The sequence below is a fragment of the Eleginops maclovinus genome, chromosome 13 (genome assembly GCF_036324505.1).
Source record: "Eleginops maclovinus isolate JMC-PN-2008 ecotype Puerto Natales chromosome 13, JC_Emac_rtc_rv5, whole genome shotgun sequence".
Taxonomy (NCBI): Eukaryota; Metazoa; Chordata; class Actinopteri; order Perciformes; family Eleginopidae; genus Eleginops; species Eleginops maclovinus.
Genome location: NC_086361.1, coordinates 15,901,206 through 15,927,284, shown reverse-complemented (window position 1 = coordinate 15,927,284; position 26,079 = coordinate 15,901,206). Strand labels below are relative to the sequence as shown.

The 26,079-nt window shown below is 41.7% G+C and overlaps 1 protein-coding gene across 1 annotated transcript; it reads left to right on the top strand.

Annotated features, from left to right (window-relative positions):
* Positions 1-1,302: 1,302 nt before the first annotated feature.
* On the top strand, positions 1,303-24,114 carry elp2 (elongator acetyltransferase complex subunit 2). The gene is made up of 22 exons (XM_063898433.1): positions 1,303-1,446; positions 1,589-1,667; positions 2,377-2,447; positions 2,526-2,670; positions 3,797-3,874; positions 4,239-4,303; positions 4,424-4,494; positions 6,800-6,942; positions 7,202-7,297; positions 8,325-8,425; positions 13,515-13,646; positions 14,008-14,157; positions 15,139-15,333; positions 15,536-15,605; positions 15,768-15,860; positions 17,246-17,303; positions 18,285-18,357; positions 18,887-19,079; positions 21,760-21,881; positions 21,981-22,123; positions 22,391-22,504; positions 23,065-24,114. Exons 1-22 carry the CDS (start codon positions 1,315-1,317, stop codon positions 23,249-23,251), a joined length of 2,511 nt encoding a protein of 836 aa, XP_063754503.1. The 5' UTR covers positions 1,303-1,314; the 3' UTR covers positions 23,252-24,114.
* Positions 24,115-26,079: the final 1,965 nt, after the last annotated feature.

Genomic DNA, 26,079 nt, shown 5'->3' with positions numbered 1-26,079 from the left:
TGTTGGTGACAGTGCGTCTGTTTTCTCTTTGTCACAAACATATACCACAAGTCAGCACAGCCAGAGGCTAGCAAAAAAAGACCGAGACGTTCTCACTTCTGCAAAATATATGGCTCCCTGGTTTTCTGTGCTGCATTGTCATATATCGTATCTTCTCAAGGGTTCACAGATGCAATCACATTTCTCCCTGATCTTGTCAAATGGGTGTCTAGCAACTCCTTGTGACAGAACTGTCGCCTCAACCTTTGAAATCTATAAGGCTGAGGGCTGTTTTTAACAAGCATGGCTGTGTGGCTGGCAGCTAGCTCAGCTGAGACCAGTCACCCTCAGTAACCACTTAGCAAGGGGATAACACAGTGTGACACAGCAGTGTGTGTGGTGTGTGGCATCTTGATTGTGATGGAGTAATTTTAAAATAATTCAAAATGTCATCAGCCACATTGGATCATCATTCATTTAATATGTTGAAAGCTGCAGTCCATCATAAAATTAAAAAATGAATAATTGTACTCCAAGCATAATCTTGGAAAATGTATACGCCAATGTCAATAATAATAATAATAATAATAATAAATAAATCATAATCATCACAATCATAATAATCATATTCATCATAATCATAATAATGTATTCATATTATCTGACTGATGGGGAGGGGGAATAGACAGAGGTGGGAGAACTCAGATCTTGCACTTGAAAGTAGAAGTACCAGTTCTTTTTATGTGTTGTTTATATTTCACATCATTAATCCAAATTAAAGTAACTAAAGGTATATATTAAATGTAGTGTAGTAAAAGTACACAAATTACCTCAGAATTGTAGTGAAGTGAAAGTACTAAGTAGCAAAAAATATAAATACCCGAGAGAAGTATACACCACTGGGAATAGATATGTAAGTATGGATGGCTTTTTAAATTAAATCTATTCATTTTCTTTTAAAGAAACGTCAACAGCCATTTGGTTTGTATGGGGTAGGTTATAATTATCAGTTTAATTAATCCTTTGGTTTAGACCCAGAGGAAATAAACACGAACCTCTCTGGATTTTATTATTGACTTACGCCATCTAGTGGACATTCTTCAACAATGCACTTGAGTTAAAACAGTCTAATATAAATATGTAAACGACTTAATAGAGTGTACTAGAAATAATGGGATGAATGCTTTAATTCAGGTGTGTGTTGAAGTTACTTTAAAACACCATAAAACCATTAATATCTACTCTCAAAAAAGATATTCGTATGTGGAACCTTTTCTCGCACGGGTTGTTTAGCTACAACAACATTTGCAGCAACACCACAACTACACTTCCAAGATGGCGGCGCCCGTAATTGAGACATGCCACATATCTTGTTGTGCAAACAGGACTCCAAATGTTGTTTCTTGGGGTCGTAGAGGGACTATTGCTTTTGGGACATGTACCTCCGTAGCTCTGTACAATCCACAGGTAGAAAAATCTGTCTAATTTCTTCTGCCATGTTAGCTGTGGATGATAGTTGACACTGCTAAAGATAACCGAGCACCCTGTAGTTGTAAAAATAGTGTTTTTTTGTCACCTTAATTAATAGACCATTTGTTTTCTACCTCAGGAGAGAAGAGTCGTGGCTGTGCTGAATGGACACACAGGGAGAGTGAACACAGTGCAGTGGATTCACAGAGAGGACTGTGGTGAGTGTCCTGCTGTCACTGATGGACCTGTCTAACACCTGGACAGTATCTGGTTTTAAGTGTATCAAAAGTTTTATTTGCCACCATAACATTTGTGTTGCTGCATGAGTGTAAGTACAAGTGAGATGTTGTTTAAAAATGTAATTGAATTCAGTTTATGAATCTCAAATTCACTCATTGTTGTAATTGTTTTGTCTTCACCTCTTTTTACTTAATAACAGCTTTTCTAAAGCTCATCTGACGGGTTGTCTTAACGTATGCTGTTTATTTAAAATATGTGGATACCCACCATTTTTTGTCAATGCAGCCTGTTAAATGTATAACACATAGAAATGTTGCTGTAAACTCCAAGTAATGCAGGACCGGAACAGAAAACAAGGATTATTTTCTAAATTTAATGTATTTACCAGATGGTGATAATGATATAATCTTCTCAAATAAACAATATTATAAATACCACATGTCGTAGTACACCTTAATACAATGTTTTTTTATTTATAGAAAAAGATGGAACTCTTCAGTGCAGAAAATGACCTGTTTCTTATGTTAATGTAACACACAATCTTTCATGGTAGGACATTTTGTCAAAATATATAATTATTTATGATAGACCTTTATTGTCACTTAACATGAAAAACAGTCCCAGTCCAAAGGTGCCCCTAAGGTACTAGTGTATCTTTAATCCACTGTGTTTTTATTGTTTGGACAGCTCCAGAGAGTCATCTGGTCTCAGGAGGCTCAGATAATCGGCTCATCGTCTGGGAGGTTCAAAATGGGAAGGTAAGCCACCTGTTTCATCGGACACTGTTTTTGTTGTTTGTCTTTTTCTATCTTCTAAATGTGATCTGCTGTCTCCAGTTCATCCAGTCAGTGGAGTGTAAGGGCCATACTGGTGCAGTGTGTGCTGTGGATGCCATCTATGTGGAGGATTCAAAGATCCTGGTGGCCTCCTCAGCATCCGACTCCACTGTCAGACTGTGGCTCTGCAATGGAGCCAAAGAAGGTAAGAGTCACAAAATAATTGTGTTATTAAGTTATTGATTGAGTGTCAGCCTGTGGAGTTTTTGTGGTACCACACTTGCCATAATAAGGTTGGAGTTCAAAAGAGTTGTGTTTTAAAGTAGCAATACTAGTTGTTGTTCATTTGGGTCCTTTTTATCCTTTTGTGAGTCTTTCCAGATAAAGCAATTGTAACTGCACATAGTGCATGTTGTCTTGTGAGCAGGCACAAAGAAAATAATTGGAATATTTATTGTTATCTTGAGGATTGAGCATCACTCCTTATCAGTGCAGTTAAAAGACACAGAACAAAAGCAACAAATCACAAGACAAAATCAAAACAACTTCCTCAGTTGGACAGAAATGAATGGCTCTACATACTATGTAATCTCTCATTCAAATGTTTTAATTTCCGTACAAATGTAAGTTGACGGATTAACAACAGCGGTATTATTGTAATGTTTCCTCACATGAATTATTAGTGGTATTCTCAGCTGTCATCCATATCTCCTTTTTTCTTAGCTGTCAACCATTACAGCTTCTCTTTATAAAAAGTTTCTGTGCCCCCGTCAGTGCGGATGAACACTAATGCTGTTTGACAGTCATGCACATTAAGTGTGTGTGTATGCAAACTGGGCGTAACCTCGGGGTGTATTCCCAGATGAAAACACTGTCCATGTTAAATTGGATTGTGACAGTTTGAAAGACCCTTGGCCTCTACAAATGAGGATAGGCAGAAAAAAAATGTTTTAGCAAACATTTCAGAAACAGTTAAAGAATAATTTCCAAATGCAATACAACAAACAAATGCCAAAAATATACATACAGTCTTCTATATATACATATCTGTAAAAAGCTGTAAGTGAATGGCTGTGTGTTTTCTTTAGTTGCATCATTGTTTCACACTCCATCCAGCTTCTCTAAAGCCTGTTATAGTTATAACAATTATCAGTGTTTCAACTGTGTTCAACTTTGTCTTGTATATCAAATTGAGGGAATTTGGCCTGGAAAGTCCTTGAAAAGTCATTGAACGTGATGTGTAAGAAGGAATAAGAGCCCTTCTTTGTTGTGTAGCAGTATTAGTCGTAGGGCATCAGAACGTTTAATCCATGTGCACGTATGTTCCTCAGCGGAGTGCCTTCACACCTTATCGTTCGGCAACAGTTTCATGATGGATGTCTCGTTGGCACTGTTGCCAGACAGCAGAGGTAAGCCTAAGCTGTTCCTACATAGACATCCTTTATGTTTTGCTTCAAACACACACACACACACACACACACACACACACACACACACACACACACACACACACACTTTTCCTCTCATGCCATCGATCTCAATTTGCACTACTGCTTTAGCCCCTGTAAGCGAACATCATATTCATTTTTTTTTTGTTGAAGCTCATATTGTTTTGCCTTTCTGTTTTACATGCCTTTCGTCAGTTTGATGCTGTGCTTTCTCCTTCTCTTACATCGCATGTATACAACCTAAACCTAGATGTAAATGCTGCTATGTGTGTTGTGTGTGTGCTTATCTGACTGTGAAACCTGCCTTTTTATTTTTATTTTACAGTTCCCATACTGGCCTGTGGGGGCGATAACTCCCAGGTGCATCTGTTTGTGCAGTCTAATGGAGAGGTGAGCTCAGACACTTACTCTGTTTTAGGGATGGCTCATTTATGTTTGCCCTGACATGTTTATTTGTAATTACTCGAGTATATTAGCAGCCTTTGACCTTTTTTAATTGCCCTACAACAGCTCAAGAAAGCCATGTCTCTGCAAGGACATGAAGACTGGGTTCGTGCAGTGGCCTGGGCATCTTTAGGTGAGTGCCACAGTCTGGATAATGTAATAGGGTTAGTGTTACAGGAGAGAAACATGTTTTCAATTAACTGTTACCCTCCCAGTATGTGTTCAATTCTCACTCAATCGAGGATCAGATGAACATACAATATGTACTGTAGGAAAGTGTATGTGATTTGAAAAACAGCTCTGTTAACGGAAAGTCTGGTTAAAAAAAATCAGAACAGAAAAATAGACAACAAATGATCTTAGAGCCTAATCACATTTTCTTAAAAGCTTGGGCTCACACGACTCCATTATCTGAGATTTATCTTTAGAAAGCCTGCAAACTGGATAAAACTGGCCTTTTAGAAGAGTGAGATAACACGTGATTGGCTAAAAGCTAAGAAGTGGGAGGATCTTTCCAGTCAGAGCCTTCCACCAAGTGCATTTTGACCTTCTTTAAGAAAAAACAACTTCACACATCTCTCCTTTTTGGCTTTATTGAGCATTTAAAATACTAGACAGAGCCTTTAAACCATTTTTTAGGCCAGCATCATCAACTAGTGTGCTAATCACAGTATTGTGGTAGCACATTGCAATGCATGGATCCAATCCAAGTGCTAATTCTGTAACCCTCTTCAAGGGCTCTTCATTACTGCACTGTTCTGACTGTGTAAAAGCTATTTCATCTCCTTAACCAGCCCTCTCCACCAGTGTCTCCTTCCCACTCACAGTCTGTGACCCACTCCACGCTGCCAAGCGTGAAAAAAGAGACAGAGAGAAGTTTGTTTATGTGAAATATCCCCACAGGAATGACAAAACTTGCTCTCCACTGTGATAGTAGTTACATAAATCATTCTGTTTTTTAAGGGTTTGGCAGATGGCAAATTGCAGCACTAGTGGCGCAGTTTATCATAGCTGTTAAACACTGGCATTCAGAGCATGGTGCTATTTCTTGTTTTCTGTTTCTATCTTTATTCTTTATCCTTTTTCTCTAAATCACAATTTCCTTTCCATCAATCTGAGTACTAGAATGGGCTCAGGGTATAAAAGCAGCTTGTTTTATTTTTATCTATTTATATTTTACTTTCGCTAACATAATTACTTTTACTACATCATCGATTACATTATTTATTACACCTAATCATGTTGTCGTCTTTGGAACAGCTGTCTGGATAAAAGTCTTCAACAGGCCGTACCGTGTTACTAATTTTATTACTAATCTCACACCGACACAAATCCGGGAATACATAGTTTCAATCTGATTTAAATAAATGTTAAGGCTATTTGTTTTAATTTAGCGTGGGGTTTAAATATTGTATTGCTTCCTCAGAAGGCTACAGTTGGGGGCTGTATCATGGTGCAGATAAAGTTTGTTTGAAAATCTAATAACAAAGAAAAACTCTAAACTGAAAGTTTCAACTCAATTTGTTGCCGATGGGTAATTTATATACTGTCACAAGTATCAAACCTACTCTGACAGGCTGGAGAAAATGACTAATGCAGTCCATTTTGGCAGAGTTTCGGGCAAGTACCAAAACAAATCATCCATATCATTACATAATGATCGACAAACAATTATGGCCTTACTCCTAGCTCTCCCAGCATTTAGAAGGCATTAGGTGGTGGCAACGGAGGAATTTATAATATGTCTGTTTATGTTGGCAGAAGCAAAACTGGGCCAGTGGCCATTGGACTAAACCTGAAGCGCATAATGTGACAGACGGGAGCACTCAGAGATAGTGGCTTGTGCTTTGTTTACCACCTGTCTGTTTATATTTGGCCGGTACTCCTGCTGTCTCGCTGGCCATGTCACTGTCAGCAGCGTTCTTCTAAAATGCCTCGATAACAGATCTTAAAAACAATTGAAGACAACAGGAGCCTCTATAGATGTGCGGGGTCAGGCTTTAATGCTCATTACTGACCGGAAAACTGAAGTTGGTGCCGGAGTCAGGAACGTTGGTGGTTAGGCTCAGTTCAAAATCACTTCATTATTCATCTTTTTATAAAATAGAATTCATACATTGTGTGTACTAATATTTAATTATTATAATATCTGATATTTGTCAGTAGTGGATTTTAAGTGAATGCTATGATGTAGTTCTTCTACTGGGTGGGACCTGCTTTGGTTAATTAGCAGGCATGGATATTTATTTTGTGAAGGTGTTGTATATTCCTCTTACTTAATACTTAACTTTATATATTTGATATAAACGAAGGAGAGTAAGTATTTCAAAGGCATTAGGATACATTTTGTGATATAGGGCTAGGGTATTTTTAAGAGCTGATAGAAAATATCTTTCAGTGGGGGGAAGGTTTTCATGTTCTCTCTTTGTCTCGTTCAGGTAGAGAGCTGCTATTAGCCAGCTGTTCCCAGGACTGCCTCATCAGAGTGTGGAGGCTGTGTGCCAAGTCTGGGACAGACGCCCACACAGAGGACGATCACACCATCATCAAAATGAAAGAGGACGTTTTTGAAGTGAGGGAGAAAGGTGAGCGGGCCACACAGGCTTCATTTATAAAAATGGAGCTAATTAACAAAATGAGTAGGCTCCTTTTTTGGATGATGTAATTGCGCACGGTGGTTACCGACTTCCATGAAGAAAAAGTTTTTGTTTAACAATGACTTATTTGATATTTCATGGAATGTTTTGAGTTACACATACTGAACATGTTCACCTTTTTAGCATCAGCTGCCTTTCTCCTGTTCATTGTATAAAACCAATATCATGATCTGTCCTCGTGCTCCAGATGTGTCCTCCGTGTTTGCTGTGACTCTTGAAACAGTCCTGGCTGGACATGAGAACTGGGTCTATGGTGTCCACTGGCAGCCTCCTCTCTACAAAGGTACCTTGATTAACAACCAGGGAAGGGATCATTTAATACTTACAGAGTTTCAGATAATTAGCAGCAGAAATCTCCTGGTGTTTGTTTCAAATTAAATCAAACCCTCAGCGTCGGCCGTACGGTAGTTACCTCTAAACATTTCAGGCACTTATTCGGTTTCACCAGCCTGTGCAAGTAGATGGATTTTCGTATGCTAAACCGAGAGATGTTGTTTCTCTACCTGTCCTGCACTGCTGTTTTACAAAAAGAAGCACGAGATGGTGACAATTTCAAAGAAAAATAGACAAAAAAGATGTCTGCTTAATTAGCTCTCAAGGGAAAAGCCTAATGGATGTGCTAAATCTTCTCTTTACACTCTCATTGCCTTAAAAGCTTATTACATCAAGATCACTTCAGACCCATACCAGCTTCTGTATGCATCCCATATTATTGTATCTAGACACACAAGTAAGTGAAGTGGCTTAATTATGAAGGCAAATCCAGTCGCAATAATCTGGCTATTATTGACTTTAAATTGTTTTTCCATCTTTAAAAACATACATTTTATTATCATTGAGCATGGATCATAGTTGTTCGCTTTAGCATGCAGCCCCAAATGTGTTTGGGAATACCAGTAAACCCTAGCAACCTTGATTTGATGCTTCAGAGCAGGCAGGCATCCTAAACATGCTACCAATTTAAATACATTGTAAAGAAAAAAACATGTTCAGGATTTCCGCACAACCCTAAAAATATATCGTAGAATATCACAAACCACTTATCGAGGCTAAGCCAACGCTTGAAGTCACTGAGGATCCGCTTTCTTTACACGATTGACGCACACTTTACTTGTTAGGTAAATAGAAGTCTAGTGCAAAGTTCCCAGTTTAACACAGAGTCCATCTTCTTTATCGTAGTGTTCTCCATCACCGTGTGTGTGTGTGTTTGGCCTTCTGGGGGAACAGCAATCTACAAAGATTGGCTGCTACACCACTGGTCTAATAATTGCAAGCTGCTCCTGTAAGCGTCTATTTGTCTCCCCCTGCAGGTGGTGAGCTGCAACAGCCTCTCAGTCTGCTCTCTGCCTCCATGGACAAAACCATGATCCTCTGGGCTCCTGAGGAGGGGTCTGGAGTCTGGGTGGAGCAGGTGAGTGTTGTCTTGAGCACCAGGAGGCTGTATGCAGATACACAGCACCTTCATACACACACACACACACACACACACACACACACACACACACACACACACACACACACACACACACACACACACACACACACACACACACACACACACACACACACACACATACGTGGTATCAATCACTCTCTGCAGGGAACACAGGGTTTGCACACAGACCTACACACCAAATCTTTTACCGCTAGTTCCCCTTTCAGCAGCTCTTGACATGATCCAAGCTTCTGAGCCCTCCTGCAGTATTCTCTCTCCTGCTGTTAGGGCCCCTGCGTCGGTTTCCACTCTCCCTGACATTGAGGTGTCAGGAATAGAAGTGATAGACAGTGATGAAGAAGCGTTGAGCCTGGCGCACCACTGTGAGTTTAGGCAAGCCGAGGTTGTCCTCCCCCATCTTCCCTTCTATCACTCACTCACCCTGAACCCCCTGTTTTACGGCCCATTCCCCAACAAATCCTATGTGTCCAATGGAAGAAATACCATAGCCTCTGCCTGCACCGCGTTTTTCCTTATTATTTTTTCACCCGATGATCTGTCTTTAACGTTGACTCCTCCATTCCGCCGTCAGACATTTCATGGCCTCCACTTCGTCTTTTTTCCACCTTTCTCTCCTCCTGTCTTGTCTCCCTCTCTCACATTCTCTCCCTCCCCTGCTTTCCTCCCGTTCCCCTCCACCTCGTCTCTCTGAGCTGCACACAGCTGCTGTTGTGCCAGAATGTGGCTAAATTTAACACAAGTCTGGATGGTGAAGAAAAAGGCTTTTTTCCCATCTGTCCCACAGCTATTTATTTTTTTGAATACAACAAGATCTCAGGTGGGTCAGGATTACCTTAGAATACCTTTGAATGTACCTTTCAAAAAAGCAGAAACATGAGCAGTCTTGCAAAATTGTCAGATATTTATTTTCACACATGCAGAATGGATCTCATTGTGCACACTGGCTCCAAATGAAATACATACATCCTTCCGATTGCACAGAAATTGGCTCACCTCACTATGGCAGACACCTTGTGTGTGATCACACTCTGAAGTGATTTTCCATACTCGATCTGTTACATTTTTGCACCTTTGATCTCATCATTCGCATCCACAGTGATGAGCAACAAAATCAAAGAAAAAAGCAGCCGCGAGAAGTCTTGATTCTCCTCTCTCACAATGGGACGATGATTAGAGCCTGAAGCCAGTGTCACATAGTCCTCTCAGTGTTCTTCTTAGTATTGCTAGACAAAGGTGGTCAGTGGAAATGAAAAGCAGCAGTGGGCATGTGAAACCACTTCTACTGTAGCCAATCTCCATCCACTGCTCAGGCCTTTCTTTTTTAAGCCAAGAAAAACTAAACGTAACCCCCCCTACCTGAAATAACCTTTTTGTTGAATGTGACTGCTCCTGTTTTTCTGTTCCTTCACACCTGATTCTTTTTAACTAGAACTATCAGGTTGCCTGCTTGACCTCTGAAGTTCGAAAAGGCCTCCCAAAGGCTTTTCTACGAGACGTTATTGGCAGGGCAGATTCCACAGTGCTAGTTGACCGGCCATGTGTGTCCTAATTAGCTGTTTTTTTTAAACAAAGTAGTGCTCCACTTCCTCACACTGATTAGAGTAATTGGTGAGATTTAATGGAGAGCAGGGTTAGCAGTGGGGTGGCTGGGGCCCACCATTGCGTAAAGCACATCTTACTAACGAGACACACTGTTAATTAACATCTCAGACTGACCACAGCGGGCCGCTACAGTGCCTGCAGGGACTTGTCAGTGTGTGTGTGTGTGTGTGTGTGTGTTTGAGGGGTAACGTATTTTCAGACGTGTACTCTCCTTAAGTGACACCTGGCCGCATGGCAGATCGATTATCCACTTAAATAAAATGGAGTTACATTCTAAGCGTTTTTAGCTGCCCTCTCTGATTTACAGTTCTTTAATCTCTGACCACACTCAACTTCCCCAATAGGTGTGGTCAGAAGTGTGCTCTGTTGAACCCGTAACTACACCCAACAAGGAGTCACTTGGTCCTGGAGAGCATCTACACCATGAGGTCATGAAAGACTTCAATAGGGTTAGTCTTTGATGTTAACCCATTTGAAATTAGATATAGGATAGATTTCAAAAGAGTAAATCTATGGTCATTTTAAATATTTTGTTAGGCTACTGTTACTGATGAACTATGAATAAAATATTTACATAAACAAAAAACACAGAGAATTATTACTTGACTCCACAGCTGCACATCTGTCTTTTAGAGCTTTGTTTTGTCTTTTGCACCCAGTACTGATTGAGTTCACTCTGACAGCTCTCATCAGTGTTGTAGACTCTCTCATTCAGTAATTGCTGAAAACAATTAGAGAAGTGGACAGCTCTCCAGTGGTCTGGAACCAGGCGAGTAAAACACAAGACATCTGCTGCTCCTGGCATTCAAATGTGAGGATTATTGGATATAAACAGTCTAAGAGTGAATTCTTTTTTGCCGTCCGTACTTTATGTTTTACGTCTCAGCAGGAGAAACGGAAACGAAGGAGAATTTGTCTCTCAGTGTCAAGTTTGAAAACCTGTCCTCCTCTCTGTATGGGTTTTCCCAGCTAAGCTCATTCTGCAGCCATCACCCTGTTTCTCTCCTTCAAAGAATGATATACGCCTTGCCTTCTTTTTCTGTCCTTGTTCTGTTCCTCCCTCATAACCCCGCTGGCCAGCGATAAGACACATAGTGCATCCATATTGTTCCCCCAGTCGTAAACAAGACAGACGACTGCTTTTTGCCTCTGTGGGTTTTTGAATGATTTACGGCAGACTCTTGTGTGCAGAATTTTAAAATCAATCTGCTTAATGTTGCATCTCGTTCTCTCTCTCTCAATCTCACCATCTATGTTTCTACCTGCCTGGCTCACTCTCTGAATGGCTGCAGGATCGTGCCATTCAATGTGAAGGCGTGTCTTTATCACTGCCATTAGTTCCGCTGTGTTTGAGCCTGCAGACAAGCGTTATTTTGAAGGTCATTGATGACCAACGCAAGCTCCCTAAGAAGGCTGGATGATGGAGGACTCCACTTTGCTGCCACATACAGTAGACATAGCGAAGATGTGTGTGTGTGTGTGTGTATCCTTCCAACATGTTTGTGTAACATGTCATTGATGCGTTCTTGTGAGTTACGCCTGCAGTCTGCCTGCGATGTCGGCTGCAGCTAAACATGCTCTCTACCTGCTTCAAGCTAAGATAACAAACTAAGCTCTACAGATTTGAATCATTCAAGTGTGGATTTAGCACTTCTCAAATGTCCTCGCAGCCAATGTCCATATCATTTAAGGCACAAGCTAATTAAAGATGGAAGAGATAGAATGTATCTGGATACAGACTTCAGTGGTGCTGAGGGAGCAGTGCTGCTCTCTCTGGGGTTGTTTCTGCTGCTATCGATTTGAGTAGATCTCCCGCCTGGGCCCCGTTTACCTCCAAGGCCTCAGGGCCCGATAAAGCTTTTAATTGTTTGAATTCCTCCGTGAGAAGTTGGCTGGTCAATAGAGTACTCTCAAAGTCCTTGGGTAAAATGTTTGTCTTCGACTGGTTAAGGATTGAAAAATAGACTTACAATAGCGACTAGACAGGAATTAAGTTTTCGCTTTAACTTATGTGAAGATAAATGTCTCAATGCACACGTCTAGACTCTCTTGTCCTTATATTGTTCAGGGATGAAGCTCATTGCGTCCCGCAAAAAAGCCAATTGCAGTTGAAAATATTGACAGCTCATGGTAAGAACATCTCTCCGTTGCTTAAACAAGAATTACTGTGGATTAATTTCCACATTGTTTCAAGTTATTTTCGTCTAGTGCCATAATCCTGCATCGAATCGTACGGGTTATGCAAACAGCAGGATGAGGTATTAATATTGCTTTATGCATTTTAGTATGTAGTCTGTTCAGTCAAGATATTATTCTCAATGAAAGCATGAATTTCTACAGAATATAATTACGTTTTTTAATTTATAGAACTCATTAGAAGCTTTTTATTCTGCATTATGGCTCAATGTTTTTCATTTTTAGTTGTAATTGCCTCCTTCAGTTAAATGCCTTGTCCTTTTTGCTCCCTGTTTTGGAAAAATACTTAAAAGGAACTTAATGTGAGTTACAGTGACCTCAGACAGTTTAAACAAACACATTTCCTTTTTGTCAGTATAATTGGAAACTGCACTTAAAAACAAAACCCAGCTTATGATTTGAATCCACAAAATTCATTACAGAACTGAGTCTAGACAGTCGGTCAGAAAACTTTAGGATTGATTATTATTTTCTAGCATCTTTCTGAGCTGGGACGCAGTGATTATGAGTTTTTAATTTGGATTGTTTTTCAGTGGCAGCTCAGTCCCCATGGGTGCTCCATGTCCACGGACCCTTCACTGTCTGTGTGATCTGCCCTGTGAGCGTGACGCAGGGGTCACGGGCTCTCACCCAAATCCAATTTATGTAAATCCTTCTGGGTTCTCAGGCTTCGCAATTTTTCATCATTATTTGTTCAATGTGATATGCTGCGCTGCAATTGCTTTCATTTTTAATTAGACAAATGTATTTTCTAAGAAAGAACAGCACAGTTTATTGAGCTCTAATAAGTCCCATTTTGCATAATTTATCCTTTGACTTGTCAGCTTAATTTCTGCTTCTATCCACCACAGTTGCTGTTAGTTAATATGTCTTGGAGGGAGACTGAGGAAAGATCTCTGAACTTTTTCCCCGCATTTTCTATAAATCTAAACCTGTATATTTACACAGAACCCAGGTGTTTGACAGAACAACTAGGCTATATACTGCTTGTCTGAATCCATATAGGATGAAAGGAGAAAAATGTACTAACTCACAGAAATAGCCCAATTATTTCAGCAGCTTTTTCTCCGTATGTGGCGGTTCACGCACCTCAATGTCTTTTATCTCAATCTGCGGCGAGTCAGTGACCCCAACCGGAAGGTATCTCACCCACCTGATGTCATATACACATGTTATAAAAAGACATCTGAGTTGAGTCTGTGCTCTGTAATGATCATCCCAACACCATGTTTTTCTTTCACTTCAGGTTCGTGTAGGGGAGGTTGGTGGCAACACTCTGGGATTCTACGGCTGCCAGATGAGTCCAGATGGCTCCATGATCGTCGCTCATGCTTTTCATGGAGCGCTACATCTCTGGTGCAAAGACCAAGATGAAGAGGTATGTGACTTTTACTTCTAACCTTTCAAATGTATTTTTGTTCTTTGAGACAATCCTTATTATTATAATGTGTTTGATATAAGAGTCCGTGTTAGAGCTTCGCTGTGCAGGAGACGTCTGCTTTTTTCATAACATAAGGTTCAGAGATAACTGCTTTTCAATTACGCTGGTTCAAAATGTGAGTTTAAAGGTCAGCACATACCTGAAGGTGTTAATTAATTAGATGTTTCAAAAAGAGATTGTCTTTTCCATCAACAACACATTCATTATTATCACCCTCTCCGCTGTAGTGTCATTCTGGAAATGATGCGTATGTAGAAAGGGAGTTTACACAAGAAATAATTCCAAATGTGTCTGACAGGGACAATGGAGGCCTGGGGTTGTGATATCGGGTCACTTTAATGCAGTCCAGGACCTGAGCTGGGACCCTGAGGGAGAGTTCATCCTCAGTGTGGGCTCGGACCAGACCACCAGACTCTTGACTCCATGGAGGAAACTAGATGATAAACAGGTAAAATATAGAGTAGAGACAAAGCTGTCTGTAGTTAACAGTATTTTAAATGTTTTAGTGCAACATTAGGAATTTAAATAAATAACCAGATGGTAAGTATACCAATATTTTATCACATTGATGCAAATACAGCTAATATGACCATAAGGCAGTCCTGTTTGGTGATGCAACATTACCCACAGAGGCCTAATGCACCTAAAGATATTGAAGAGAGTCTCACTCTGGTACAAACAGCACGGCTCAATCTCACAGAATAAATATTATCTCATACTTTACTCTTATCAGGTATAAAACACACATCAGACTCAATTTCACTTAAAGGAAAAGAGTCAAAACCGCTACGTGTGAGTTTCCTCTTCATAAAATTAACTTGAAGTGTCATTCCACATTTCTTTATTCATCATAAGACGATATAAGATGTCACACACCTGCCCCTAACATGTCGGCCTAAGCCTCTCTATTTCTTCTGGTCTCCTGTGAGCAGTAGTTACTTAGTATGCTGCTCTCCTTTTTAACAGCTGTATTAACCTTTGTGGGATGTTGCCTCCACCTAATATGTATTCTGCTTGCTGCAGTTTGCTAAAATATGTTTAGGCTTTATCACTGATTGAATTTTGATAGGTTATGACTTAATAATAAGCGTTTCTTGGAAGTGATTTATTTTTTATAGAAGGTATCAAGGCTTTAGACATGGGGATTGATTGATTGCAGGAAAAGCTCCTCAGAAAACCTTCCACCCACTTCCCCTTAAATTCATCTTTAAGAAATATAAAGACATGATGGTGTTCCCTTTATTACATTATGGAAGATTCCAGTTTGAAATATTGCATGTGCCAACATAATCCAGCCATTGTAGTGGATCCATATTTGAACTGGACAATCAATGGATTCAATGCATCCATAAACAACATGCAGTGAGTTAGAATCATCGTCTCCAGACCTACATCTTTACCAAATACTCCTATGCCTTTTTTTACCCAGCAGGCAACCTGGCATGAAATCTCCCGGCCGCAGATCCATGGATACGACATGCAGTGTCTGGCAATGGTTGGGAGGTTTCAGTTTGTGTCGGGAGCGGACGAGAAGGTCCTGCGAGTGTTTCAGGCACCTCGTAACTTCGTGGAGAACTTTGCTAACATCTCTGGGACCTCAAAGGAAAAGCTGTTGGCATCCAGTGTGAGTACCAAATGAAATATATCATTATGTATCAAGTTATCTTCATTCTCCGCGTAGAAATAGTCAAGAGCTACATGTTTGCCCTCTATCCAAAGACCAGGTTTCACTTTGATTAACAACTGTAAATTGTGCTGAGTGGAGGGCCCACCCCCACATAGTTATTGATGTGTTTGTCTCTCTGTCCATTCATTCATTTTGTCAGGACGCTGCCAACCTTCCAGAAGGAGCCAGCACACCTGCCTTGGGTCTGTCCAACAAAGCCGTATTTCAGGGTAAAAACTCGCTCACCTCAGCTTCTTTTATATCCCAAACTTTTATCTGTTGATCAGTTTTGCTTTAAGTCCACACACTAATTCTGTGTCTTTTTTTTATGTGATGTAGTGAAATATATTAAAATTCCAACATATTTACAGATGTGTCATATTCATTTACAGGTGACCTTGCCCAAAAAAGCAACGATGGCGAGTTCAACAGTGTGTCTGAGCAATACCAGTCTGAGTCTTACTTCCACCCGCTCATCATGACAGGTACTGCAAAAACAACACTTTCAACCAAGTGTTTTCCCAGCATTACAAGGTCATTTCTGAGATTTAGCAGCAAACCCTCATTTCATTTAAACCTCCTTGATAAATAGTTTGAGAGCCGAAATGCATCCCTGTCTCCTCCACAGTCTGATAGCCTGATTCATATTCTGTGTCGCCCTCCACTCAGTAGCCTCGATCAGCTCACAATATAAGATTTCCAGCCAGCCTGTCGCTAGCTGGTCTTATAAGAGACAATTATGTGCGGCCAGACGGACAGTTAGTCATTGGGGCTCTCGCCATGCTATACTCCCACAGTGCCTCCTGAGGTCTGCTGGAGGCCGATGGTATTACAGCAGGGGTCTGGAAGCGTGAGGAAAAGTAAAAACTGAAAACTGCAGGCTCAAAAAAGGGAATTAGAGGATTGTGAAAAGGAAAGGGCATTGAGTTAATGTGTATTGAGGACGCAGAGGAACAAGAGTAAAAGAAACAAAAGCAGGATGGATAAACTGTGGTAGGAAAGTAGCAGATGGGAAATGGATGAGTTTCAAATAGAGAAAACGTAGCGCTTTAAAACCCCTGGGCTAGAGGGTGTCAAGTGCTGTCATCAGCATGATTGAAGCCACTCATAATCTGCAATGCTAATTAGAAAGCAGGCTTATGTGATTGCAAAGTTTAAGTATCGATGACCCCGGGCTATGGAGGGAGCAACCAAGTGCGGAGACCGTTGTTACCAATGCATTTTCTCTTGTTTGATTGGCTTCCGCAGGCAAGGAGACAGATTAATAATTAGGCAATTTGGGAAGGCGATGACCAACAAGAAAAACACAACCAGTGTAGATCTCAGTCACATATGCAGCACAAAGACGGAGCCGGCGGTGTGAAGGAGAGGATTGGCATCAGGCTGGATTTGGTCCACCACAAAGCCAACAGCCTTTAAGAATCTCAGATAAAGCTGCAGTCGTTTCTGAAATATTTTTGGGCATGTTGCAGGGCTGAGGATTTCAAGATAAATGCTGAAAGGGTCTGTGTTTAAATGTCAGGGGACATTGTCTCCAGGCTATTCACCGTGTTCTAGGTGTACCATGTAGTCTTTAGTTCCCGTTTGTCTTTCCAAAACGTCTTCGCTTTTTTCCTCCTTTGATTTGTAAGCCTGTCACACACACACACATTCAGGATCCTATCTGTCGCACTTTTGGTTAACAGAACAGGGATTTAGAAAAGGGAAATTATAATAGCTACTTGGGGGTAATCCTCATTTTATAAATTGGAAACGGCTTGTATTTGAATTTTAAAACGAGCACAGTTTTCAGTGCCTGCCAAATGATAGTTATGTATGGAGTTTGAGTTAGCTGTGTTTCTGTTTTGTGTGTGTATATGTATATGTGAAGAGCCCCCACCAGAGGATCATCTTCTCCAGAACACGCTCTGGCCTGAGGTCCAGAAACTGTGAGTATCCAAATGTGATTCTGCTAGCGGCGCACACAAACCCTTAGCTTGTCCTTAGCTTGGTTACCTGCTGGTATGAACAATTTCCAGAGTCCTGAGACAATCTCCAATACAGATGTACCTTTAAAAAACATCCTGTTAATAAGGCAACCTTTCCAGATAAAAATTGTCTTCATCTGTTTTTGCCCAAAGGGTTTATCCTCAGTGAAAAAGATGGAGTTCACAAAGCCCTGGTTCTCTCCTTCCTTGTATCAGCCAATCAGAATCCAGCTTCCTGCCTTCCCACGAGCCTCTTCTCTAGGCTGACTATATGGCTTCCATTTGTGAACAATGCTAAATCTATTTCCGTCAATCCTCCATAAACGTAACATATGGTGTGGTGGTTTATTCGAGGTGTGCTTTTTCTTTTACCTCCATTTGGCTTCACCCCCCCCCCCCTCCTGAATCATTTGGTGCATAATAGAAACATTAAAATGAGTAAGTGGCTGAATTATTTTTGTGGCATAAATAATACACTCGGCGTTGGGGCTAAATTGCCGAAGCTTTTAATGCTTGGTAGATTGGGGAGGAATTTCCAGGCTGTGATTTCACTTTGTTGACATTTGGAAACAAGCAGGTGATCGCAGGCAAGCTAAAAGTAATTAGGGTGCCGGTGATTAGCCGCAGCATCATCATTGTTCATCTCTGCCAGCAGGAAACGACCAGTCATTGCAGATCAGTGTTTTAATTTCACACTCTGTCTGCTTATTTACCTGTCAGCGAGCGACAATGGCTCAAACTTAGACGCTTGTCGGGGTGGCGCTCTGGAATAACAGGAAACTTAATTTGCTGTCACACTTGGTGCGCTTTCTTTGTTGTTGTCGCCCTCCATTCATCCGTCTGTCGTTCAGATCCCGTCTGTCCTTCACATATTTAGAACGGCTGTTAGCCTGCGTCCTGGTCGTGATTAATGTCTCTATGATTGTCCTCTGTCTCCTCCAGATACGGCCACGGCTTTGAGATGTTCTGCCTCGCCTCAGACAGTGGCAGAGCGCTGGTTGCATCTGCATGCAAGGTCAGTGTGATCAGAGCGAGGCCAGGGACCACGTACTCACCGCGCTCAGTAAAAGGCATTAGATCAGAGAGGAGGGGCATCATGACACATTTACTCTGCATGCTCATATCCACATGAACTGGTAGTCGGGTATTGATGGTACCTACCTTATCCTGACCTTGAAGCAGACAAACACAGAGCTATTAGCATCACAGATATGTTTCTGTCTTCCTGTGGCGTACAATCTCTGCTTTTTCCCACTGTCCTTGCTTTCATTTGCACCTCTTTGCTCTATTCCTTTCCTGCCTCTGTTTATGTTATTCCCTGCTGTGGCAATCCTCCCTTCCTCTTCCCACCTCCTACACTTTGTTTATTTTCCAACAGGCAGGCAATCTCATTCTCTACATTTTTTAGAACAGAGGTGCCAAATTGTTTTTCAGGTGGAAGTAAAAAGCAAAGACAAAGAAGATAATGTAAAGTAAAAAACAAAGTAAACTCAAGATGCTTTTTAAAGTTAATGCGTTTTTTCTTATCTAAATGATCTCTCCAGGCATCTAAAGCGGAGCATGCAGCGGTCCTGCTGTGGAGCACAGCGACATGGCGTCAGCTGCAGGCGCTGCCGTGCCACACCCTCACCGTCACACAGATGGCCTTCTCCCCCGATGCTCAACTCCTATTGGCTGTTTCCCGCGATCGCACCTGGTCTTTATGGAGACAGGACCCGCCCACCGCTGAGACTCCAGGTGAGAAAGAGGAAGGAGTTGTTGACAATAAGAGGATCTATCTTGAGGGAACGTTGTGTTGCAGCTGAGGATGAGGTAACATTTCTTATGGTGGTGGCCAATAAATTTAGCTTAATTAAAAATGTGTTTGAGTGAATCTCAAGACAAAGAGACAGTATTGGAGCCTAACTGGCAAACAACACCAGCGTGCATAAAACCAATTAATTAAGATAAGGTAAACCCACTGAGCACATTTGTTCCAAATCTAATTCTACGTCAAGCTGGCCTGATTAGAAGGACTCCCCTAATTAATAAGAGCCAAACGAGTGACTGAAACCGGTCCAAAAACCAGCTAAAAAAGGAAGATTATTAATTAAAAACACATGTAAATTGACCACCATTAGAAACACACCAACTTCATGACACACTTGTCCGCTTTATTGTATGTAATACTTGGACAGTATGTGCAGAAATATGTGTAATGTGGGACACTAAGTACTCAGAATACAACAAAAGGCTTCCTGTAAACTTCTCGAACCTCATAATTGTAAAGAAATGCAACCACAGAGGAGTGGCTTGTTTTCTGTATGTTGACAGATTGCAAACCACAATCTAAAAGCCTCCTTTGCTCTCTGTCACTCATTTAGTTTGCTTGACCTTTGACTTTTTTAGTGGTGACTTAACTCAGTGGTGGTGGCATTAATGGTTAGATGTACAGGTCTGTTTCTGGAAGGTCACTGCTGTCAGACAGAGACAATTGAATGAATCCAATGAGAGACAAACAGATATAGAGCCAAACTTGAAATACTACTGTGGAACTGGACTTCTTATTTTATACCCTACCGTTTGTATTTGATTTTAACATTTAAAGAGATCTTCTCCTTATGTTAGAACCAACAAAGACCTCCTACCCATTTTACGCAAGGTAAAATATGAATGAAATGTCCTTTGATAATATGATTTCTTTGATGTTCCTGCTCTCCCAGCCTGAGAATGTTTAATCTGCTGAAGCTCGGCTCTCTTTTTGTTTCAGTTTCAGCCATTTTCATATATAGTTTTAATAATATGGTATTATATTCTTAAAATCATTTATTGTTGGATGTTTATTAGAGATTTCACAAATGAAGTAACCCTTTTGTTTTCATAAAAACTATAATTGCAGATTGCATTTCTTTAATCTTTTAAAGAATTGAAAACAACATTTAGATGTTGCTCTTACACAGTTTTTCTCCAAGTAGAAGTTCTCGTATTCGAGCACACCACTAGATGTTTGATCCATTAGGTCCAGTTAGATCAATAAGACACTCTTTTTTAGTCTCTTTTAATTACATAAAAACAGTTATTAACCGAGGACAGGATTATTAAGGTCTGAAATGAACAGAAAAGCACTGATCAGCTCTTCTGTTGGCCAGAGTCGGTCAGACAGAATGGGATCAGCTCGCCCCACATTCAGTTCCCCTCCTGCAGGGCCAGGGCTGTAAACAAGCGCGTGTTCCTGGAGAGTTTGTTTATATGAAAGAATCTCTGCACCTGGAATCGACAAATAACCCGATCCTGCGTCCAAGGTGAGCAGAACACGACATTTAAGCCCGGAGGATTAGCTCCCAGCTGCCCCTGCTCACGCGCCTCAGCTCTTTTGGCAGCTCTGGATGGACCTAATGGGCGCAGGCAGAGCAGAGGCAGCCCTGAACCCTCTGTCTGCCTCTACAGGGAACTGAGGCAGGGACGGTGTTAGTGAGACAGGGAAGGAGGGGAAGCTGTGGCGGGGGGGGCCCGTCTGTTCTGGTTGGCTGCTGAATCACTCAAGGTGATTGTCACCCATAGTCTCACAGTCCAGACCAAGGAAGGTTAAATGAAGTCAGAGCTGATCAAACAAACCGACTGCCTCCATTCTCACCTCTTCTGTGTCTCCTCTTTTCATCTTACCTGTTTTGTCCGACCACGTCGTCCTCTCTTCCTCGGGGGTCAAACACCCAGACGTCTTAATAATGTAGACCCTGTTACCTCCCTTCTCCTTTCTCCTCTGTATCCTTTTTAATGTGCTGCTCCCTATTCTTCTTTATATTTAGTTTATTGTAACCAAACGTGTGTCCTCCCCCCCCCCCCACTCAGATGAGTGTTAATGAAAGGAGCTGTAACACCTGTGTGTCCCAAACAACACACTGACAAACGTGTTCATTTTGCAGCGAATGGTGTGAGCACACAGACACGACACGGTGGTTAACTCAGACTTTGTGGGCACCCTGTGGTTTTGCAGCTCAGTTCAGTGTGTGTGTGTGTGTGTGTGTGTGTGTGAGAGAGTAAGTGTAGAGAGAAGCACTGCTGCAGACAAAGCAGACAGGCGGCTGCCACCGGCATACAAACAAGCTCTCTGGGGAAAACTCATCTGGGCTCTGGAATGACTTAGGCCGGGGAAATAAACAACAGCAGGTCATAAACAAAAAGTGAGTGAAATGGAGGGCTGCAATGAGGTTCCCTGTCTTGCTTGGTTGTTTATTTGTCACCAGGGAGAGCTTTTGTTGCTACAGAGCAGTTGGGTAGGGATCAGACATGCTGATGTCATGCTACAATAATCACGACACAAAGTTTTCACCGCCCGCTCATCTGTCATCAGAGAGGTGTGACGAAAGCTAGATTAAAGCTTTCTGTGAATGATCTCGGTCTTTAATCCCTGTATTGGTTTGTGTTTGTGTCCCCGCAGAGCCCCAGTTCTCGCTACATGCACACACAGGGAAGGACACAGCCGTACACACCCGCATCATCTGGTCATGTGACTGGAGCCCAGACAGCAGATACTTTGTGACATCCAGTCGGGACAAGAAGGTTTGGACTCTGCGTTAACGACGATGATCTGGTGGCACGTTAAAGGAGTAATGTAATGATTGTGTGTGTGTGTGTGTGTGTCTGTGTGTGTCTGTCCAGGTGATAGTGTGGGGGCCGTGCAGGACAGAGGAGTCTGGAGACGCTCCTCTGTCTCCTGAGATTAAACCCTGTTCCTCCATCTTGGATGTGGGAGATTCTGCTACTGCTGTGGCTTTCTGCCCCACATTCTGCTCTGATAACAGGTACACGCACACACACACACACACACACACACACACACACACACACACACACACACACCACGCACAACTTTCCCTTTTTTTTCTTTTATTATGGCAAACTTTTTAATTGTGTTGTCTGTTTCATAACACCTTACATTTGTAAAAAGTTTGGCTGAACCTCTGAGAAAAGGAATAAAACCAATTTGAAGTGATTGTTATTATTATTGTTTTTAAGATGTTAATTTGTACAGTTCGAGCTGACTTTGTGTGTTTTGGTTTCCTCCTCAGCTTCCTGCTTGCAGTGGGGCTGGAGTGCGGACGGATCCTGCTGTACAGGTGGAGCCCTGACCTCGAGTCTGCTGGAGGAAACGACTGGAAACACTGTGGAGGCACAGACATCTCGTATCCTTACCACCCACACACACGCACACACACACAACACACACACACACACACACACACACACACACACACACACACACACACACACACACACACACACACACACACACACACACACACAGTGCCTCTTAAGTTCATAACATGCAACTTTGAAAGGTCTTCAATGGCTACTGGCAGTAGATGTAAAAGACTATGTGTCACAGAAACAGCTTCAGTTAAATGGCTAAGGAAAGGCAAAAGCTCTCTGTTGTGTGTTACAGAGGAAAAAGGCATCACGTTAGGGAGTGAGGCATCGACAGGTGCTTTTGTGTATTTCTGTGTGAGTTTCATCCAACATGGGTGTGTGAGTCATCCTCTGTAGAGCTCAGGAAGTAAAATAAAGACTGTATCAGAAGGCTGCTCACACCATTTGTGTTGCTCACATTGGGTGACGGAATCTTTGAATTATCTCTATTTGTGTTTACAAAGGAGAGATGGTTCAGTACTAAAGTATTTGTAGTAGGTCGTAGAATTTGTCTGGATTGTGTCCTGTTTTTCCTTCATTGTACAAACTTTCCAAGACAAAGCCACGCGCTGACAGTGAAGAGGCTCCGCTGGAGGCCCCGGGCCGGCCGAGCAGGTCGTGAGAAGGATGGTGCGACTGACGGAGAGAGGGAAGTCGAGGAAGAGAGCTCCTGGGTCCAGCTTGCCAGCGCCAGCGCAGACCACTCTGTCAAGATCTTCAACATCAACAAACGGGCTCTTTAGCACCACCAACAGTGACACTATTATGTCCCTCACATGCAGAGAGACACTTGGACTGAGGGCCATGGGCCATGGGCCTGACTGAGGCTCAGAGGCCACAGCTGCTTGCTGGCAAGCCTTTCACTCTCTGTGACAGCGAGTTAAGTCATGGGTCAGTCGCAGGACAAACCCACAGCACACACACACCCCGCAGTCTGTCTGCACACAGCTGAGCAGATCTGATGGGTGGAAGCAAGACGGCAAAAACACCATGACACTGGGGCGGTATTTTACTTAGACACTTCAGAATGTTTCAGATTCAGAGGAGACGACGCCGCCGGACCCCCACACAGATCACATATTTAACCAAGCTAACATTATACGGGGACTCTTCAGTTACAAATCACAAAGGTGTGCTATGATTTGGTTTTATGACAAATTAATTAAATGTTTTTATATCTAAGATTTGTCTCTGGTCTCTGAATGAAGCTACAGTGGTTGTAATGGTACCTGTGTTTCTACATGAAAGCCCAATTACTAAAGACTTGTAATTACAGGTAATAGATTTGCAAATCATGCTGTTAAATTTTCTTGTTATCTAGGCTGCAGTGGTGTCCATTTATTCCTATATGATAACAGTCTGCTGACTCGAGGAAACTCAAAATAATTGTTAAAACGTATTTGACTTCAAGTCTGCTTTCATTTTGACATGTTTAATGTTTCACCTAGCAAGCTACATCATTGTTATGATATCATGCAGTTCATACTTTCAAATCTATTTGCAATTACAACAATGGAACCTAAAACACTTGGAGTTTTTACTCCAGCTTCAGGATAACTGAAAATGCTTTAATAATGCATGGAAATGAGTCAGAATCTGTAAATAATGTACATTTTCATTAAAAAAAAAGGGAAACGGTTAGTCCTAGTTTGTCTGGTTGTAACCAGTTCAACCAAGGGAAATTATCCAGTAATTCACATGGGGGGGGCGGGGGGAAGGTTATGAAACTACTGATTTATTTTATCATTCAGAATCAGAATCCCTTTATTGGTCCCACAGAGGGGAAATTTAAAAGGTCTCTGAATTTGACCCATCCTAGTGTAAGGAGCAGTGGGCTGCCATTATGCACAGCGCGGGGTTCAGTGTAGGGAATGATGCCTTGCTCAGGGACACCACGGTAGCACTTGGTCTTTTGGGACTTGAACTGGTGACCTTCCAGTTTCCAGGCCAAGTCCATATGGACTTTGCCACCTCCTTTCAAAACCTCATGAATATGAAAGTCCTTAGCAGGTATTCTCCCTTACAGGCAGGACTTTAAACACTACAGTAAATAAGGATCCATCTCGCCCAGTTATTGAACACTGCAACTTTAAACAGATTAGGGTACACCTGCTTTTGGAGACGGAGCAGAATGTTCAAGGACAGAGGAAAACCATGTCCTGGATTTACTGTGGGCTCGGCTGAGTGTGCCGTCATTATGTCAGCCATAAATTTACCTGCAGCAGATTGTTACTACTGGCCATAACTCTCCCTCTAAGCACGTATCCTGGTATGTATGGAGGCATCAGTCAACCTGAGCCGCACGCTGCTCCAGGAAATGGCTGTTTTTCAAACGGTGAAATGAGGTTGTGGGACAATGCGGTAATATGTCACGGGATTTTCCACTTCATATATACCATAATGTAATTATTGAAACATTATCAGTGATGTTGCAATTTAAACATGAATGATCATCTTGCTGGAGGTTTTCATCCGCACGTTTTTGAGAGGAGCCCTCGGCGTGTTGCCCTGGCTAGCATACTAATACATAAGGCATATGCTGCTATCTCACATGTCTTCCCCAATGTGCCCTTGACCACTCATCTGGATGAGGTTAGATTGCCATAATGTGGTACTGAGGAGGGATTAGAAGCCACGTCTGGAAATCCTCGATGCTGCAGATTAATGGGGGAAATGGTGACCAGTGGCACAGGTGATACAACACTGACAAAGGTTACTGAAATCTTAAACGGCTTTAAAGAGGATTTGAACGAGGGAATACTGGAGATAAGAATATCATTATGAGTTTGTTTCTTTTGGAATATATACAGGTTTGAATGGAAATAGAGAGGTACTTTGTCCAGCTTTAGAACACGTGACATTTCTCCATTGTCAGAAATCTGTTTTTACCAGCGGCTTTGTTATTGTGCTGTCAGGAAGTGTGTAAAGTGTGTATGCAAAGATTGCCTTACTGTAGTTTCTGAATGACTCATCCGTCAGTGTGAGGAGCTGTGTGAGGGGGTGTTTGTGTTTTTCTGCCTCAATGCTTCCTGCAGTGTAGTACCACCTACCATCCAACCACAGGCTTTCTGTGCTAGGATTTACTGAGTTATTTTACAGTTTTACGGATGGAATTCTGTTCATGTATTATTAAAAGTATTAAGGGCTGATATTCAGATACTTAAAAAAAAGAGCTTCTATCTCATGTGACTTATCTCATGATCTATGCAGCATAGTATGTGTACACTAGCGAGGCATAGTTATTTTACTTTGATTTTATCGAATAAAAAGATGTACCAGATGTTTTTTCCTAACCTGAACAACAGAGACTCATCTTTTATTTGATTTTAAGGCTATAGCCTCTACACAAAAGGATCTTATGACTCCAAAACAAAGGGAAATAATATAAATCCACAGGAAAATAGGACACGCATATTTTATTGGATTCTTGGGTTGGGGTGTCATGTCTTTTCAATAGCTATCATGTCATGCAACCCAATGATTCCAAATCAATCAATGTTGTGTCGTATTACTACACCGGACAAGCAGGACACGGGTTTGCAGGATTAATGGTTGCTTACTGAAACCCTGT

Coding starts and splice junctions, on each gene's coding strand:
- elp2 (XM_063898433.1), top strand. CDS start 1,315: ATGGCGGCGCCCGTAATTGAGACATGCCACATATCTTGTTGTGCAAAC. Junction 19,080..21,759: donor GCCCACCGCTGAGACTCCAG/GTGAGAAAGAGG, acceptor GTGTCCCCGCAG/AGCCCCAGTTCTCGCTACAT. Junction 22,505..23,064: donor TGTGGAGGCACAGACATCTC/GTATCCTTACCA, acceptor AAACTTTCCAAG/ACAAAGCCACGCGCTGACAG.